This window comes from Alosa sapidissima, chromosome 13 (assembly GCF_018492685.1).
Source record: "Alosa sapidissima isolate fAloSap1 chromosome 13, fAloSap1.pri, whole genome shotgun sequence".
Lineage (NCBI taxonomy): Eukaryota > Metazoa > Chordata > Actinopteri > Clupeiformes > Clupeidae > Alosa > Alosa sapidissima.
This window is the reverse complement of record NC_055969.1, coordinates 35,906,934-35,924,433: the sequence shown is the minus strand read 5'-3', so window position 1 is coordinate 35,924,433 and position 17,500 is coordinate 35,906,934. Positions and strand designations below refer to the sequence as shown.

The following is a 17,500-nucleotide window of genomic DNA, read 5'->3' as shown; positions in this document are numbered from 1 at the left end:
GTGTGTGTGTGCGTATGTGTGTGTGTAGGTATGTGTATGTGTGTGTGTAGGTGTGTGTGTGTGTGTGTGTGTGCAATGCCATATGATGATAAGTGAGATAGATAGGAGGGGGGAGGGGGGCGTCACGTGAGCAGCGTCTTGAGAGGCTGAAATGCGCCCTGTTCTAAATGCCCCTCCCCCTGAGTAAATGCCCCGCCCCCTGAAATCTACCTGAGCTGTTCTAAACCTCGGCCTTGTAATTGACCCCCCCCCCCCCCCGAGCTGTTTCGCCATCAGGGCGAAAACAAACCACTTCACAGCTTGCAGATCCCTCACATATCAGCAATGAGCACTCTGAGGAAATGAACTTTAAATGTGTCATGACAATATGATGGTAAAATCAGTCATCTGGATGGCTTTGTGAGTTGATTGACTGGACATATGTGTTCTGCCCTGTGGAGCCACAGTGTGCTACAGTGGGATCATATTACTGCCACTTCTTTCACAAAACATTTTGGACCCTAATCTGTATCACACGCAAAGTGCAACGCCAAGCAAAACGCCTCGTGCAGGAAATACAGCTGTTGAGTGACCTGTGGATGCACTGAACTGACCCCCGATATCTGCATTTAGGATCTTTAGATTAGCAAATATGTTTTGCCTAGTTATTAAATTAGATTGAGGTAGACTTTAGACTTTGCACTTCTTACCCATCTTAAATGAGATTAGGGCCCACAATGCTCAAACTGGTCAAATGGTCAGATTAGTCCACTGGACTGCTTTGTAAATTGCATAACTGGTCAGATTAGTCCACTGGACTGTTGTAAATTGCATAACTGGACAGATTAGTCCACTGGACTGCTTTGTAAGTTGCATAACTGGACAGATTAGTCAACTGTACTGCTTTATAAATTGCATAACTGGTCAGATTAGTCCACTGGACTGCTTTGTAAATTGCATAACTGGTCAGATTAGTCCACTGGACTGCTTTGTAAGTTGCATAACTGGACAGATTTGAGTCCACTGGACTGCTTTGTAAGTTGCATAACTGGTCAGATTAGTCCACTGGACTGCTTTGTAAGTTGCATAACTGGACAGATTAGTCCACTGGACTGCTTTGTAAGTTGCATAACTGGAGAGATTAGTCCACTGGACTGCTTTGTAAGTTGCATAACTGGACAGATTAGTCCACTGGACTGCTTTGAGTCCACATGTGTCCTCCTGTCCAACACTGAGACCTTCTTCTTCCCGACAGACGCCAGATGGATACAGTGAAGCCTCTATTATGGTGTGTGTGTGTGTGTGTTTGGGAGTGTGCTAGAGCTTAGATCGGGCCCAAAAAAATCAAGCCTGACATGTCTGTAATTATGAGCCCGAGCCTAATTTAAACCTGACAATTTTTTAATACGTGGGCCGTTATACGTTGGCGGTTTGTTAACTACAATTCCAAGTTGTTTGAAGTACAGAAATCTGTTTAGAATACTCTTAATGAATAATGCAACAAGAACGAAGCATGTAAACTGCGTTGTTTGTTTATTCAGAATGGAATGGATTGCAAATGGATCTGAATGAAGAAACGTAAGCCACTTGTGTGTGTGTGTGTATGTGTGTGTAGGTGTGTGTGTGTGGGTGTGTGTGTGTGTGTGTACTGTGTGTGTGTATGTATGTATGTGTGTGTGTGTGTGTATGTGTGTTTATGTGTATGTGTGTGCGTGTATGTGTGTGTGTGTGTGTATGTGTGTGTACGTAGCAGCAAAACTCAACGCATTTCTCTGTGAGGGCTTGCCTCACCCTCAGGGGTATGCTTGGAGAAGTAACAAAAGAGGACATGGAAGGCTGACTGACTATCATCCTTTCTGCCATGGCAAGCCTGCTTCATGTGTCTGTTCAAGTCCCCGTTTTTTTGCTGTCATAGGCGAGCAGCGTGCCACACTTAATGCACTCAACAAAGCCAACACATATGTGGTCATTGCCCACGACTTGTTTAAAATTGTTCCATACCTCCGACTTTCCTCAAAGTTTGCTCAAAGTTAATTCTCCTATTTTTATTGTTTTGGAATTTTGAAGATAGAATGCGTTTTTAAACAGGCTCGTGAAATTAACTGTTTTTAAAAAGGCCTACAGTAATTACATTTATTCTAAAATGAAAACGGATTCTAATGCCAGACTAATTGTTATTTTTTATTATCTATAGCTTTCTCCTTGGTCCAATAAGATTTGTGAAGCTGATATCCGTCATGCAACTTCACTCATTGTTGCAACATTTACATTGTTGCCTAGCAGCTCGACTACAACATGATAGCATAGCTAGCACAGCTGACTATTTTAAGTTGACACTGCAAATGGAGAAATTTCTAGTTCTACCCGCAAAAGAACAGGCAGCACTAGATGCAACAGGAAAAAAAACGAAAACTGCCAACAGGCATTATAATGAGAGCTACCTTGCTTTTGGCTTTGCCCAGTCAGGTAATAGCACTTTCCCACAACCCGAGTGCGTCATCTGCCGGGAGAAATTGGCTAATGCTAACATGGTGTTAATGCTAACCTGGTGCTAATGCTAACATGGTGCTAATGCTAACCTGGTGCTAATGCTAACATGCTGCTAATGCTAACATGGTGCCAAGAAACAAAACATCCTCACTTGAAAGACAAAGACGTGTCCTTCTTCAGATGATCGATCACAATCAAAGGCAACAGGATCTTATGACGAACTGTGTGATGGTGTGTGATGCAGCGCAGGAGGCTAGTTACTTAGTTACTGAACTTATTGCAAAGCAGAAAAAAACTCACACTATTGCAGACCCTGATCTTGCCTGCTGGGCGAAAGTGCAGCTAAAATAATATCAAAGGTCCCTTTATCTGACAGTACAATAACGAGAAGAATAGATGACATGTCTGAGGACATTGAAGACATCCTGGTAGAAAAGTTAAGAGCCAATACGTTTGAATTGCAAATCGTTTAGCATATCTCAACTTCGTAGCCCACTGCAGGCATTTTTCATCAGTTTTGGGCAAATTCCTGGGATGGAGTGTTTCACGTGTTAATGCACTTCCAGCCAGTGATTGGGTGATTGGATGCTCTGCTGAGACAACTGCTGAGACAACTTTACTGCTATACTACTACTGTATGTTGCATTTAGATTATTGGGCTATTGTTTAAAGATGCAGTTGGCAAGATTTTTTTGATCATATTCACTGAAACTGACACTATGCTCCGACAGAACAACATAAATCAGCCGGTTTTAGAAAAAAACCTGCACTTTTACCTCCACCTAGAGCCTGTTATTTGTTTTGCAAAATTCCACAGCTCCCGGTTCTTCTGGTCCAATCAGAACAGGGCTGTGTGAGATCTGACTGTCAATCAGTCTGGTGCAGTCTGGTGCGCACTGACGAGCACAAACTCGGTGAGAGGGTGCTTGGTGGGAGTGGGGGAGGGGCATGAGAGTTGTAAACATTCAAAAGTCCCCTCAATCTATCAGACTTCACAGTATTTTAGGTTTGCTATTTCCCCTTGAGCCAGGATCTTAAGATGGCATAGTGCTTATCAACATAAACAAACATAAACAAAGATGGCACAGTGCATAAACAAATATAGTCAACATAAACACACAAACAAAGAAACAAAACCCATGTGAGTGTGTGCGAGAGCGTGTGAGCGTGTGAGCGTGTGTGTGTGAGTGTGTGTGAGCGTGTGTTAGTGTGAGCGCGTGTGTGTGTGTGTGTGTGTGTGTGAGTGTGAGTGTGTGTGTGTGTGTTTGTGTGTGTGAGTGTGTGCGAGAGCGTGTGAGTGCGTGTGAGCGTGTGTAAGTGTGTGTGTGAGCGTGTGTGAGTGTGTGTGAGCGTATGTGAGTGAGCGTGTGTGTGTGTGTTTGTGTGTGTGTGTGTGTGTGTGAGCGAGTGTGTGTGTGAGTGTGTGTGAGTGTGTGTGTGTGTGTGTGTGTGAGTGTGTGTGAGCGTGTGTGTGAGTGTGTGTGTGAGCGTGTGTGAGTGTGTGTCAGTGTATGTGAGCGTTGTGTGAATGTACGCATGGCTGTTTACCGAGGCCCCAGTTCGTCCTCACTCCTCCACACGAAGTCTCCAAACTTCTCGTAGTGTGAGTTGTAGTGGTGCTGCACTCGGTACAGCAGGGGTGGAGGAACCTCCATCAGTGTGTTGTAGGCCATCTGCTGCTCCTTACCACTGGTGTAGCCATTATACAGATTATACACCTTATCAGCCAACTCTGCCATGAGAGAGAGAGAGAGAGAGAGAGAGAGAGAGAGAGAGAGAGATTTATTAGCTATATATGGTAGATGAGAAGGACAATTATAATCTACATAGACTTTAGTCATTTAGTGGAAATTCCAAGGTGAAACATTTTTTAACAGAGGTGGATAAAGCACCTGTAAAGTTCATTCCTATGTCTTACGGGTGTCTTTGGAAAGTTCTGGCTCTTGAAGAAAACTTTGTGCAGGACACAAGGTCCATTCGAGAGCCAGAACTTGCAGAGGTTAGTTAGCCCATCCTCAGTCATATGGACGAGGGGCTTCTGAGGCTGAATGGAGCATTTACTGACAGGACTGCACTACACCATACAGCAGCTCAGAGAGGCCAGTCCAGGTCACTCAGAAAAGAACAGAACCACAGACAGAGAGAGAGAGAGAGATGGGGGGAGGGGGAAAGAGGGGGAGAGAGAGAGGAAACAGAGAGAGAGAGAGGGGGGAGAGAGATGGGGGGAGGGGGAAGAGAGGGGGAGAGAGAGAGAGAACAGAGAGGGAGAGAGAGAGAACAGAGAGGGAGAGAGAGGGGGAGAGAGGGTGGAGAGAGAGAACAGAGAGAGAGAGAGGAAACAGAGAGAGAGAGAGAGGAAAAAGAGAGAGGGGGAGAGAGAGGATGGAGAATGTGAGAGACAGAGGAGGGCGAAGAGAGAGGTACCTTCTGCTCTGCTGTCGTCCACCATGTGACAGGAAGTCCGCACTGTCACCGAGCTGGCTTCTGAACGACTGCCACGGCTGTCAATGGCGTACAGAGTGAACCTACGGCAAGCCAGAGGGGACGTGTCATAGATACAGATATGGGGAAAAAACACAAAAGCACTTCATTCATCTGTCCTACGTGGCCAGCCAGTCGAGGAGTCCAGCACGTGGCACACAGGAGGACTGGTCACCCATAACATCACAATGGAGGAGGGTAAGTGGTCAGAGCAGGAGGAAAAAAGACTGTTGATGTGGAAAGAAAGTGAGTGTGTATTGGGTCTATGTGTGGGCTACACACACACACACACACACACACACACACACTCCAATCTGTTTTTTTCTCTCTGACGTCATACACCCGCCAGGGCCTCCTGTTGCTTCCTCTCCTGAAAGATACGCTACTCTTCTCTCCAAAACATCCATAACTCACAACAGACGCACCAATGTGTGTGTGTGTGTGTGTGTGTGTGTGTGTGTGTGTGTAGCAAGCGAGCTACAGATTCCAGGGGGATTAGGTTACGCCTCCAAACGAGCCTGGCACTTGATGCAGAAAAGCAGCCATTAAGACTAACAGCCGCTTAAATGGGGCTCCCACTTGGTATAATGACGGAGTTCCGTTCCCTGAAAGGCAAAGTGAGGGGACCCGGCATCTCCCAGACCACCCAGGCCAGGCAGGCAGCCGTGCTCCTTCAGCCCAGAGAAGAGGCCCTAAAGGGGCAGTGCTGGGGACGGCGCTCCATGCCCCGCTCTGGGAGGGTGGGGGGTGGATGTCGGAGCTCCATGTCTGGGTATGAGTGGGTTGGGTGGTGGAGTGGCCTCTATGCTGGGTTTTACGCAAGCCTAGTGTGTGTGTGTGTGTACATTGACAACTCTGAAGCATGTGTGTGTGTGTGTGTGTGTGCATGTGTGTGTGAGTACACTGACAACTCTGAAGCATGTGTGTGTGTGTGTGTGTGTGTGTGTGTGTGTGTGTGTGTGTGTGTGTGCATGTGTGTGTGTGTACACTGACAACTCTGAAGCATGTGTGTGTGTGTGTGTGTGTGTGTGCATGTGTACACTGACAACTCTGAAGCATGTGTGTGTGTGTGTGTGTGTGTGTGTGTGTGTGTGTGTGTGTGTGTGTGTGCATGTGTGTGTGAGTACACTGACAACTCTGAAGCATGTGTGTGTGTGTGTGTGTGTGTGTGCATGTGTGTGTGAGTACACTGACAACTCTGAAGCATGTGTGTGTGTGTGTGTGTGTGTGTGTGTGTGTGTGAGTACACTGACAACTCTGAAGCATGTGTGTGTGTGTGTGTGTGTGTGTGTGTGTGTGTGTGTGTGAAGCGTTCCATTCGGCCGTCTGTCACTTTCATCTGTTATGTAGGTGGCTGATGGTGGCTCAATTTCCATATGTGTCTCTCACTTTTTCTCTCACACTTTCATTCTCTCTCTCCTTCATTCTCTCCTTCATTCTCTCTCTCCTTCATTCTCTCTCTCCTTCATTCTCTCCTTCATTCTCTCTCTCCTTCATTCTCTCTTTCATTCTCTCTCTCCTTCATTCTCTCTTTCATTCTCTCTCCCTCCCTCTCTCTGTTTTTCTCCTTTTGTGTTGTCCTTAGCAGACACTTCACTCACTTCACACACACTTCACAGTATATTAGAGGACTCAGTTCACACACACACACACACACACACACACACACACTTCTCAGTAGATAGAGGACGTGTCATCTCTGAAGCGCCAAATGGAGTGCACACTGGAGAAGGACAGCGCTCTGTCATCTCCACAACAACGGTCTGTCATCTCCATGACAAACAGGAAGTTGACAACAATGTGTCACACTTTTGTATTGCTTCATGTATTTATTTATTTTCATTTCATTGTCTGGCTAACAGCTTGTTCAGTTTCACAACAAGTCATAACAGCGCTATCTACAATTCCCATGCCATGCATGCTGCTCAATGTTGGGTCCAGAGTCACACAATCATCTTCTTGTGAGAGTGTGTGTCTGAGTGTTGTGTGTGTGAGTGGCTTCTGCTAAGTGTGGAGTCGCAAAACACTTGTCTTCATCAATCAGGAGTACCATTAAAATGACACTTCAGTGAGGTTTCTTCAAAACATTTACACAAATACACACACCCACACACACACACACCGTGAATACTCATTTACACACATACACACACACACACGCACACACACACACTCACACTCACCATAAAAACTCATTCACACCAGGAAGAACACACTTCAACACTCTGAAAGATCAGCCAGAACCAAGACCAACAACATCTCTACAAAAACAAAGACGGATGCTTCAACACGCATAATGGAAACAATAAAATATGAAATATGAGACAACACACCATGAATAACAGCACACACACACACACACTCACACACACACATATACCCCACATTAATATCAATTGAGACTCTACACTAAAGACTTGGAACCCGATAAAGAACATTTAAAAGTGGTACTGTCCTTGTGTTTTGAAAGACATATTTTAATACCACCAACTGATTGTTTTGTTTGTAATCGGGGCTGTTTAGACATTGTTCACATAGCTTTTCCGATCTTGTTATTCATCTGCAGAGGAGTTTGCTATTACCCTGAACCTCACTAAAGACATGAGTCTCTCTGCTGACCACCACTCCCCGACACCAAGCCCAGCATAACAACGCAGCATCGCACAATCACATCGTTTCCATTGTGTGGTCACACAGCTGGCCATGCGTGTGCGCGTGAGTGTGTGTGTGTGTGTGTGTGTGTGTGTAAGAGAGAGAAAAGCCCATTGCCACACTACAAACAATGCATGCAGGGCAGATTTAGGCCTATATCCAATTATAATTTTAAATTCTATGTGGAAACACATATAATTCAGTGACCCTACTCTTCCTACTGTAGAGCCTTGTGACGCCAAGAGTTGAGCAAAGATAAGAACTACCAACCTGGTCGTCTGGTAGAACAAGAACTACCAACCTGGTCGTCTGGTAGAACAAGAACTACCAACCTGGTCGTCTGGCAACCTGGTCGTCTGGTAGAACAAGAACTACCAACCTGGTCGTCTGGCAACCTGGTCGTCTGGTAGAACAAGAACTACCAACCTGGTCGTCTGGCAACCTGGTCGTCTGGTAGAACAAGAACTACCAACCTGGTCATCTGGCAACCTGGTCGTCTGGTAGAACAAGAACTACCAACCTGGTCATCTGGCAACCTGGTCGTCTGGTAGAACAAGAACTACCAACCTGGCCCAAGCGGATGTGTACACGCAGCCTTACAACACTGTCTACAGCTCTTCGAGTCATAGTAAAATGTAATTTTTGGTACATAACTCATTTAGATACACTTATGGTGTGGGTGCTTGTGTTTCTTAGGAATCCGCCGTCTTGGTTTGTATAGAAATGAATATTAAGTGACACATACATGTAAGAGGTTGGAAATACGGGACGGTCGGTAATAGGTGACGTTCAGATACTTTGATTAACATAACCTTGTAGCTTGACGTTATTTGTAGTCCTGAGACTAGCCTACCTCAGGCGCATCACCAAGAGTTCAACACATTCCAGGCTTAGCCTAAAACTTAGTGGGGGTCTGGGGGTGTCACCCATGGGAACATTTTGTAAATACTGTTAAGTAGGGTTGGGTATCGTTTGGGTTTTATCCGATACCGGTGCTAAATCGATACTTTTAAAACGGTGCCGGTGCCGAAACGGTGCCTGAACCGGTACTTTGTTTTTAAAATGTTTTAAATTCAAATGGTCTAAACCATGAATTGCTTTTTTTTTTATTGATGAACTGTTGTATTCAATTTACTATCAATATCTCATTGCTCCTATGAATAATACATTTAAATGTTAAAACAGCTTGCCACGCATGCACACACAATGGTGAGCTCTGCTTTCAAGTTTACCCAGTGCAGGCGGTTTGCCATAAGGTATGTTAAAACCGCTTGCCATAAAACTGCCAGGTCATGGACAACGGCATTTGCAAGCAAGCTAATCTAACAGGGACTCTACTTTCCAGTTAATTCAGTGTGTTCCCAAATGCTTTAAGAAATTTTATGTCTTAACCCATAACACGCAGTAGTGTTTTGAACATGTTAGGCTACATGTCGGTGTTGAAGTGTTAAGATTAATATCATGCCATTATGTTGTTTAACACACCGTGAAATAAAGTTTTCACCTCACAACTTTGCTGATAACATTTGGTGGCAAGGCGCGGGTTGTTGTGGTAGGTGGAAAAATATTTTAGGCTATTTCCATCCCTGATACATACGTACACTCATACACACATTCATAAGTCTCAATCTGTCCATTTCTTTCCACAAAACTCGCCAGAAGTCATCATTTAAGGGGTTATTTTTCAATTTTTTCTACTGAGCTACTACCTTTTTCAGGTGGGCAGGGGGGCCCAGTGGCTCATTACATTACATTACATTTGGCTGACGCTTTTTTAACCAAAGCGACTAACATCATGGTAAACAGTAAGTTTTAGAACAATTCTCACAATTTTAGGACAGTTTAAAAAAAAAACACATTAGAGTACAGTAAGAATAAGTGCGTCGGTGAGTGCTGTATTTTAACAGTTACTTGTCAGTTTAACGGCTGGTGAGTGCTAGGATCAGTAAGACTTGTTGTAAGTGTTGCTATGAGAGTAGATGTTCTCTAAAGAGCTGGGTCTTCAGGAGTTTTTTGAAAGTGGAAAAGGATGTCCCTGCCCTTGTAGGAACTGGCAGTTTGGTGAGGGCATTCAAGTAGGTGGGAGCAGAACCGGAGACTACTTTGTAGGCAAGCGTTAGAGACTTGAATTTGATACGGGCCGCCATAGGTAGCCAGTGTAGCTGGATGAGCAGCGGGGTAACATGTGCCCTTTTGGGTTGGTTGTAGACCAGGCGCGCCGCCGCGTTCTGGATCATCTGAAGTGGTTTCACTGCGCAGGCTGGGAGACCTGTCAGGAGGGCATTGCAGTAGTCGAGTCGTGAGATGACTATTGCCTGAACCAGAAGTTGGGTAGCATCTTGAGTCAAGTAAGTCCTGATTTTCCGTATGTTGTAGAGTGCGAAACGGCATGACCGGGCGACTGAGGCAACATGATCTGAGAAGTTTAGTTGGTTGTCGAGAACAACTCCTAGATTTCTTGCAGTCCTGGTCGGTGAAACAGACAGGGAGTCAAATTTGATGTTGATGTCGTGGTGTATGGTAGGTTTAGCTGGGATGACCAGCAGTTCAGTCTTTGAGAGGTTCAGCTGGAGGTGGTGTGCCTTCATCCATGTAGCTATGTCGGAAAGGCAATCCGAGATCCGTGCTGACACCAGGGGGTCGTCAGGTGGAAAGGACAGATAGAGCTGTGTGTCGTCTGCATAGCAGTGGTATGAGAAGCCATGCGAACGGATAATCTGTCCCAAGGAGGTGGTGTAGATAGCAAAGAGGAGGGGGCCCAGCACTGAGCCCTGGCTCACTGGCTCATAATCCTTCCATGCCACGGGGTTAAAACACTGGTCTTGTTTTGCAATCAATTGTTTAATTGTACATTTTGAAGAAACTTTTCCATTCTATTAGTTTTTAAAAAAAAACATAAATCAGGGATTATACTGTAGCCTACATAGCAAAAAAGTCAGGGGACAGACATTTTTAAAATTAGGTTTAGGGAAAAATGTAACGCACACGCACTATGACTTCACAAAATCTTACTCCAGCCTAACACCCAAAGTTGGCAACCCTGCCCTACTGTTAAGTAAATTGGAATTTCTGCGCACGTTCAGTCTGAGAATAGGGCCTACACTATTAAAACACACATGCATGATCTGTGCTCAAATATCTGGTTACGATAAAGCATAAAGCATTGTCTTGTCCACCAACCTGTAAGCCTGGCCAGTCACGCCAGTGGCATGCTGAGGTATAGCTGTAGGTGTTTGCCCAATACAGTGTCGTAAAATGCCCTACAGTTCATAGTACACAAAGCTTCTTTTCTCCAAAAACCCACTCTTTGATTTTATAAATATGTTTAATGTAAAAATGTGTTTTGTAGGTATGTCAAAAGGTCAAGCTGCACAATAGATTTAAAGCATTTTTTACATTAAAAAATATTGGGTGGATTTTGAGAAAAAGAAGCTTTTATCATTGTCTTCAATGTCTATAACATTTGGTATGCCTTTTTGGATGTTACTGAAAAAGATCTGTCTTAAAGTGTCATATTTTTGGCAGTGAATAAGAAAGGGCTCCATCTTTCACTCTTTCTGGATGGACAGGTTGTCAGATAGTTTGCACGTGCAGGGGGTTGGATGAGAGGAGTGTGGTCAGTTTGTGTGTGTGTGTGTGTGTGTGTCAGTATGTGTGTGTGTGTGTGTGTCAGTGTGGGTGTTTGTGTGTGTGTGCTTGTGAGATGAGACGACCTGAGAGAACAGGTTTGTGGTCAGGCCTGCTGATGAGGTGGTCAAAATATGTTGGCAAAACATGTTCCCCTCCACGCCCACCCAACACACACACATATAGCTAGATGTACGTACATTTGCGAACGTAGCGTTATCAGCGTCATGGACAAACCGCAGATTGCGAACCCTGTCAGACCCAAGTTTCCATCGTATTTATCAAACTAGTGTAAACTGCGCCTTTCTCTGCCCATAAACGCAATTTACGAACATCCACAACTGAACGGCAGATCCTACATACAAGCACAGTTGAATGAAGTTAACTGATGACAACATTAAAAAGAATCAAACGTTTAGCGATCATGAAATAATACCATACATGATAAGATGTCAACAAGCAGGGAGATAATGAAGATCAGTAGTTTTACTCAAACTATATATGCACGTAGGCTATGGAAGATTGGTCAAATCTAGCAAGTAGGAAAGTCAAGTCAAGTCAAGTCAAGTCAAGTCAAGTCAAACTATATATGCACGTAGGCTATGGAAGATTGGTCAAATCTAGCAAGTAGGAAAGTTTAAGGGAATGACGTGAAAGTGAAAGTAAGACATGCGAAAGGCCAACGAAAGTTGAGGTTGCTTTTGGTACTTTCACCACAAAAACTGGTGCTCTAAATAGTGATTCTGTTGTCTTTGAAATGTTCTCTTATTGACGCATTGAACTGCATTGAATAGACGTGCGCTTTCAGGAGTCTTTGTACATACCGCGGAATACATAATTAGGCGCTCTTTACTCTTCCCCTCCCATCTTTTTACGCTAAACTCCCACTTTCCCCTGGATCCTCCCATGAATGCATATGCATGACATGAAAAATGCAATCTGCCACTTTCAGCTCCCGCGACAGGCAGTTTGCGCTTTTACATCATTGCGGCCTGTTTGTACATACCTCGCAATGATACTGTATTACTCGCACGTTGCGAAACAAATACGCCTGAAGTGGGAGCAAAAGCGTTAGTACATCTGGCCCAGAGAGAGAGAGAGAGAGAGAGAGAGAAAGCAGCTCTTTATCTGCTGCTCTCTTTGAGACTGGGCTCCCTATTCATAGCCTCCTATTTACCCTTTACCATAGCCTCCTATTTACCCTTTACCATAGCCTCCTATTTACCCTTTACCATAGCCTCCTATTTACCCTTTACCATAGCCTCTTATTTACCCTTTACCATAGCATCCTATTCACCATAGCCTCTTATTTACTATAGCATCCTATTTACCCTTTACCATAGCCTCTTATTTACCATAGCATCCTATTTACCCTTTACCATAGCCTCTTATTTACCATAGCCTCTTATTTACCCTTTACCATAGCCTCTTATTTACCCTTTACCATAGCCTCCTATTTACAGTACCATAGCCTCCTATTTACCCTTTACCATAGCCTCTTATTTACCATAGCATCCTATTTACCCTTTACCATAGCCTCTTATTTACCATAGCATCCTATTTACCCTTTACCATAGCCTCCTATTTACCCTTTACCATAGCATCCTATTTACCCTTTACCATAGCCTCTTATTTACCCTTTACCATAGCCTCCTATTTACAGTACCATAGCCTCCTATTTACCCTTTACCATAGCCTCTTATTTACCATAGCATCCTATTTACCCTTTACCATAGCCTCTTATTTACCATAGCATCCTATTTACCCTTTACCATAGCCTCCTATTTACCCTTTACCATAGCATCCTATTTACCCTTTACCATAGCCTCCTATTTACCCTTTACCACAGCCTATTCACCATAGCCTCTTATTTACTATAGCATCCTATTTACCCTTTACCATAGCCTCTTATTTACCATAGCATCCTATTTACCCTTTACCATAGCCTCTTATTTACCATAGCATCCTATTTACCCTTTACCATAGCCTCCTATTTACCCTTTACCATAGCATCCTATTTACCCTTTACCATAGCCTCTTATTTACCATAGCATCCTATTTACCCTTTACCATAGCCTCCTATTTACCCTTTACCACAGCCTATTCACCATAGCCTCTTATTTACTATAGCATCCTATTTACCCTTTACCATAGCCTCTTATTTACCATAGCATCCTATTTACCCTTTACCATAGCATCCTATTTACCATAGCATCCTATTTACCCTTTACCATAGCATCCTATTTACCATAGCCTCCTATTTACCCTTTACCATAGCCTCCTATTTACCCTTTACCATAGCCTCCTATTTACCCTTTACCATAGCATCCTATTTACCCTTTACCATAGCCTCTTATTTACCATAGCATCCTATTTACCCTTTACCATAGCCTCCTATTTACCCTTTACCACAGCCTATTCACCATAGCCTCTTATTTACTATAGCATCCTATTTACCCTTTACCATAGCCTCTTATTTACCATAGCATCCTATTTACCCTTTACCATAGCCTCTTATTTACCATAGCATCCTATTTACCCTTTACCATAGCCTCCTATTTACCCTTTACCATAGCATCCTATTTACCCTTTACCATAGCCTCCTATTTACCCTTTACCACAGCCTATTCACCATAGCCTCTTATTTACTATAGCATCCTATTTACCCTTTACCATAGCCTCTTATTTACCATAGCATCCTATTTACCCTTTACCATAGCCTCTTATTTACCATAGCATCCTATTTACCCTTTACCATAGCCTCCTATTTACCCTTTACCATAGCATCCTATTTACCCTTTACCATAGCCTCTTATTTACCATAGCATCCTATTTACCCTTTACCATAGCCTCCTATTTACCCTTTACCACAGCCTATTCACCATAGCCTCTTATTTACTATAGCATCCTATTTACCCTTTACCATAGCCTCTTATTTACCATAGCATCCTATTTACCCTTTACCATAGCATCCTATTTACCATAGCATCCTATTTACCCTTTACCATAGCATCCTATTTACCATAGCCTCCTATTTACCCTTTACCATAGCCTCCTATTTACCCTTTACCATAGCCTCCTATTTACCCTTTACCATAGCATCCTATTTACCCTTTACCATAGCCTCTTATTTACCATAGCATCCTATTTACCCTTTACCATAGCCTCCTATTTACCCTTTACCATAGCATCCTATTTACCCTTTACCATAGCCTCTTATTTACCATAGCATCCTATTTACCCTTTACCATAGCCTCCTATTTACCCTTTACCACAGCCTATTCACCATAGCCTCTTATTTACTATAGCATCCTATTTACCCTTTACCATAGCCTCTTATTTACCATAGCATCCTATTTACCCTTTACCATAGCATCCTATTTACCATAGCCTCCTATTTACCCTTTACCATAGCATCCTATTTACCATAGCATCCTATTTACCCTTTACCATAGCCTCTTATTTACCCTTTACCATAGCCTCCTATTTACCCTTTACCATAGCCTCTTATTTACCATAGCCTCCTATTTACCCTTTACCATAGCATCCTATTTACCCTTTACCATAGCCTCCTATTTACCCTTTACCATAGCCTCCTATTTACCCTTTACCATAGCCTCCTATTTACCATTTACCATAGCCTCCTATTTACAGTACCATAGCCTCCTATTTACCCTTTACCATAGCCTCTTATTTACCATAGCATCCTATTTACCCTTTACCATAGCCTCTTATTTACCATAGCATCCTATTTACCCTTTACCATAGCATCCTATTTACTATAGCCTCTTATTTACCCTTTACCATAGCCTCTTATTTACCCTTTACCATAGCCTCTTATTTACCCTTTACCATAGCATCCTATTTACTATAGCCTCTTATTTACCCTTTACCATAGCCTCTTATTTACCCTTTACCATAGCATCCTATTTACCCTTTACCATAGCCTCTTATTTACCATAGCATCCTATTTACCCTTTACCATAGCCTCTTATTTACCATAGCATCCTATTTACCATAGCATCCTATTTACCCTTTACCATAGCCTCCTATTTACCCTTTACCATAGCCTCTTATTTACCATAGCATCCTATTTACCATAGCCTCCTATTTACCCTGTACCATAGCCTCCTATTTACCCTTTACCATAGCCTCCTATTTACCATAGTCCACAAGTTCCACAGATAAGCCAACATATTAAAAAAACTCCAGGTCTAGCAGTGTTTTGCGCGGAAGGCCTGAAATTGAGTGGTCGTCCCTGGACGGCCGCAGTCACCTGTGGTTATGAGTCGTAAACAAATATTTTAATGATATGTGGGTCATTTGTCGGCGGGTCAGTTAAAATGAATTAATATATTTTTTTCTAAATACTTGCAATATCAAGAAAAGGCTAACATAAATATTTAACTCATTGCTTTTGAAAGATATGATTGGCTAAAAGACTTTAATGGATGCAGCATGACCTGGCCACACAGGCTAGCTGTGTGGTAGGAGGATGTAGATGGACAAGGTGGAGAAGCTGGAGACGTCATCATTTAAAATAGCAAAAGACATTCCTCCAGGAAAAGCGAATATGGGAAGTACTCCGAGAGGTTCTTAAAGAAGATGACAGTGCTGCTTATGTTCTATGCACTTCTTGCAAAGCCAAGTATGACAGCCACAAAACAGACAGCCACAAAACAGGCCTGCTTTTTTCATGAACACATGACTTGTCACAAATGTGAAACTGGCAAAGTCCATTTTTAGCCTACAGCCAGTAGCCAGTGTTTGTGAGTATTTCATAAGGGATGTCATGGGTGAAGGGCACCTGCAGGAATACATGTTATGGTACACACACTACGTGCAGCCATCTATGCACTGTACAAAAGAATTCTGTAAAATTGGCTCTGGTACACTGTAGGTTTGCGCATTGGTGTGTGCATGAAAATGACCTTAGTTTGCTGTGTCTGTGACTCTCAACAGCGTATGTGCTTCATTCAGCACAGCACAGTACATCATCCAGTTCCTTGTGAAAAGTGCACATTTTGTATTGTGTTGTACATGTGTTCGGATCAGCATGATAATCCAGTTCCTCACGAAAAGCGCACATTTTGTATTGTGTTGTACATGTGTTCGGATCACGGGTCGGGTATCATTTTGTCTTAATTCATATTCACAGTTTGAGTTGCGGTCAGATTGATTTAAATATCGGGTGAGCAGGGACCACTTGTGACTGGACTTGCACCACTCTCTGTACTGGCCATTAATCTTAAAGACTGGGTGACCATCGTCCAACATCAGCCTGTATTGGGCATTAATCTTAAACACTGGGTGACCATCGTCCAACATCAGCCTGTATTGGGCATTAATCTTAAACACTGGGTGACCATCGTCCAACATCAGCCTGGGCCATCTGTGGAACACTGATGCCATTTCATTTTAATGCCTCCAGCAGCCTGAGTGGACCCTGAGCAGAGACTTGGGGACACTTGGGGACCCTGAGCCAGAGACTTGGGGACACTTGGGGACCCTGAGCCAGAGACTTGGGGACACTTGGGGACACTTGGGGACCCTGAGCCAGAGACTTGGGGACACTTGGGGACCCTGAGCCAGAGACTTGGGGACACTTGGGGACCCTGAGCCAGACACTTGGGGACACTTGGTGACCCTGAGCCAGACGCATGGAGACCCTGTACATTTCATGCATTTTATTACCGAAAAATGAGTGCATATGGAGTATATGAAAATCTCTCTCTCTCTCTGTATCAGAAAGATAACATATAAGTTCGAAGAAATGAATCAACAAAGTGCAAATGATACTGAAAAAGTATACTGTTCTCAAAGCTTTACACAGCAAAACATGCATTCATTGTGTGTGTGCGTTTTGTGTATGTGTGTGTGTGTGTGTGTGTGTGTGTGTGTGTGTGTGTGTGTGTGTGAGTATCAATCTCAAATTTTAACAAGCTTATGAGTGTATCTGTTGGGGCAGATGCATGACACCAGGGTCCTGGAGGGGCTGGGCCTTGTTACAGTTCTCCTGCATTACCGCCTCCTGCACACACGCACGCACACACGCACACACACACGCGCACACACACACACACACACACATGCACACCAGGGTCCTGGGGGGGCTGGGCCTTGTTACAGTTCTCCTGCATTACCGCCTCCTGCACACACGCATGCACACACGCACACACACATGCGCACACACACACACACACACACATGCACACCAGGGTCCTGGGGGGGCGGGGCCTTGTTACAGTTCCCCTGCATTACTGCCTCCTGC

General features: G+C 43.8%; 1 protein-coding gene across 4 annotated transcripts in view; it reads right to left on the bottom strand.

Moving 5' to 3' along the window:
* Positions 1-17,500, bottom strand: part of LOC121679669 (astrotactin-2-like) — a 542,058-nt gene that overhangs the window by 18,697 nt on the left and 505,861 nt on the right. For all 4 annotated transcript variants that reach the window (XR_006021382.1, XM_042058566.1, XM_042058564.1 and 1 more), the window contains 2 exons: positions 4,894-4,994; positions 4,018-4,201 (listed from right to left, as the gene is read on the bottom strand). Coding sequence is in view for 3 of the 4 variants with exons in the window: in XM_042058566.1 (XP_041914500.1) it covers positions 4,018-4,201; positions 4,894-4,994 (285 nt within the window). In the remaining variant the exon portion in view is untranslated. The remainder of the gene's footprint in view (positions 1-4,017; positions 4,202-4,893; positions 4,995-17,500) is intronic.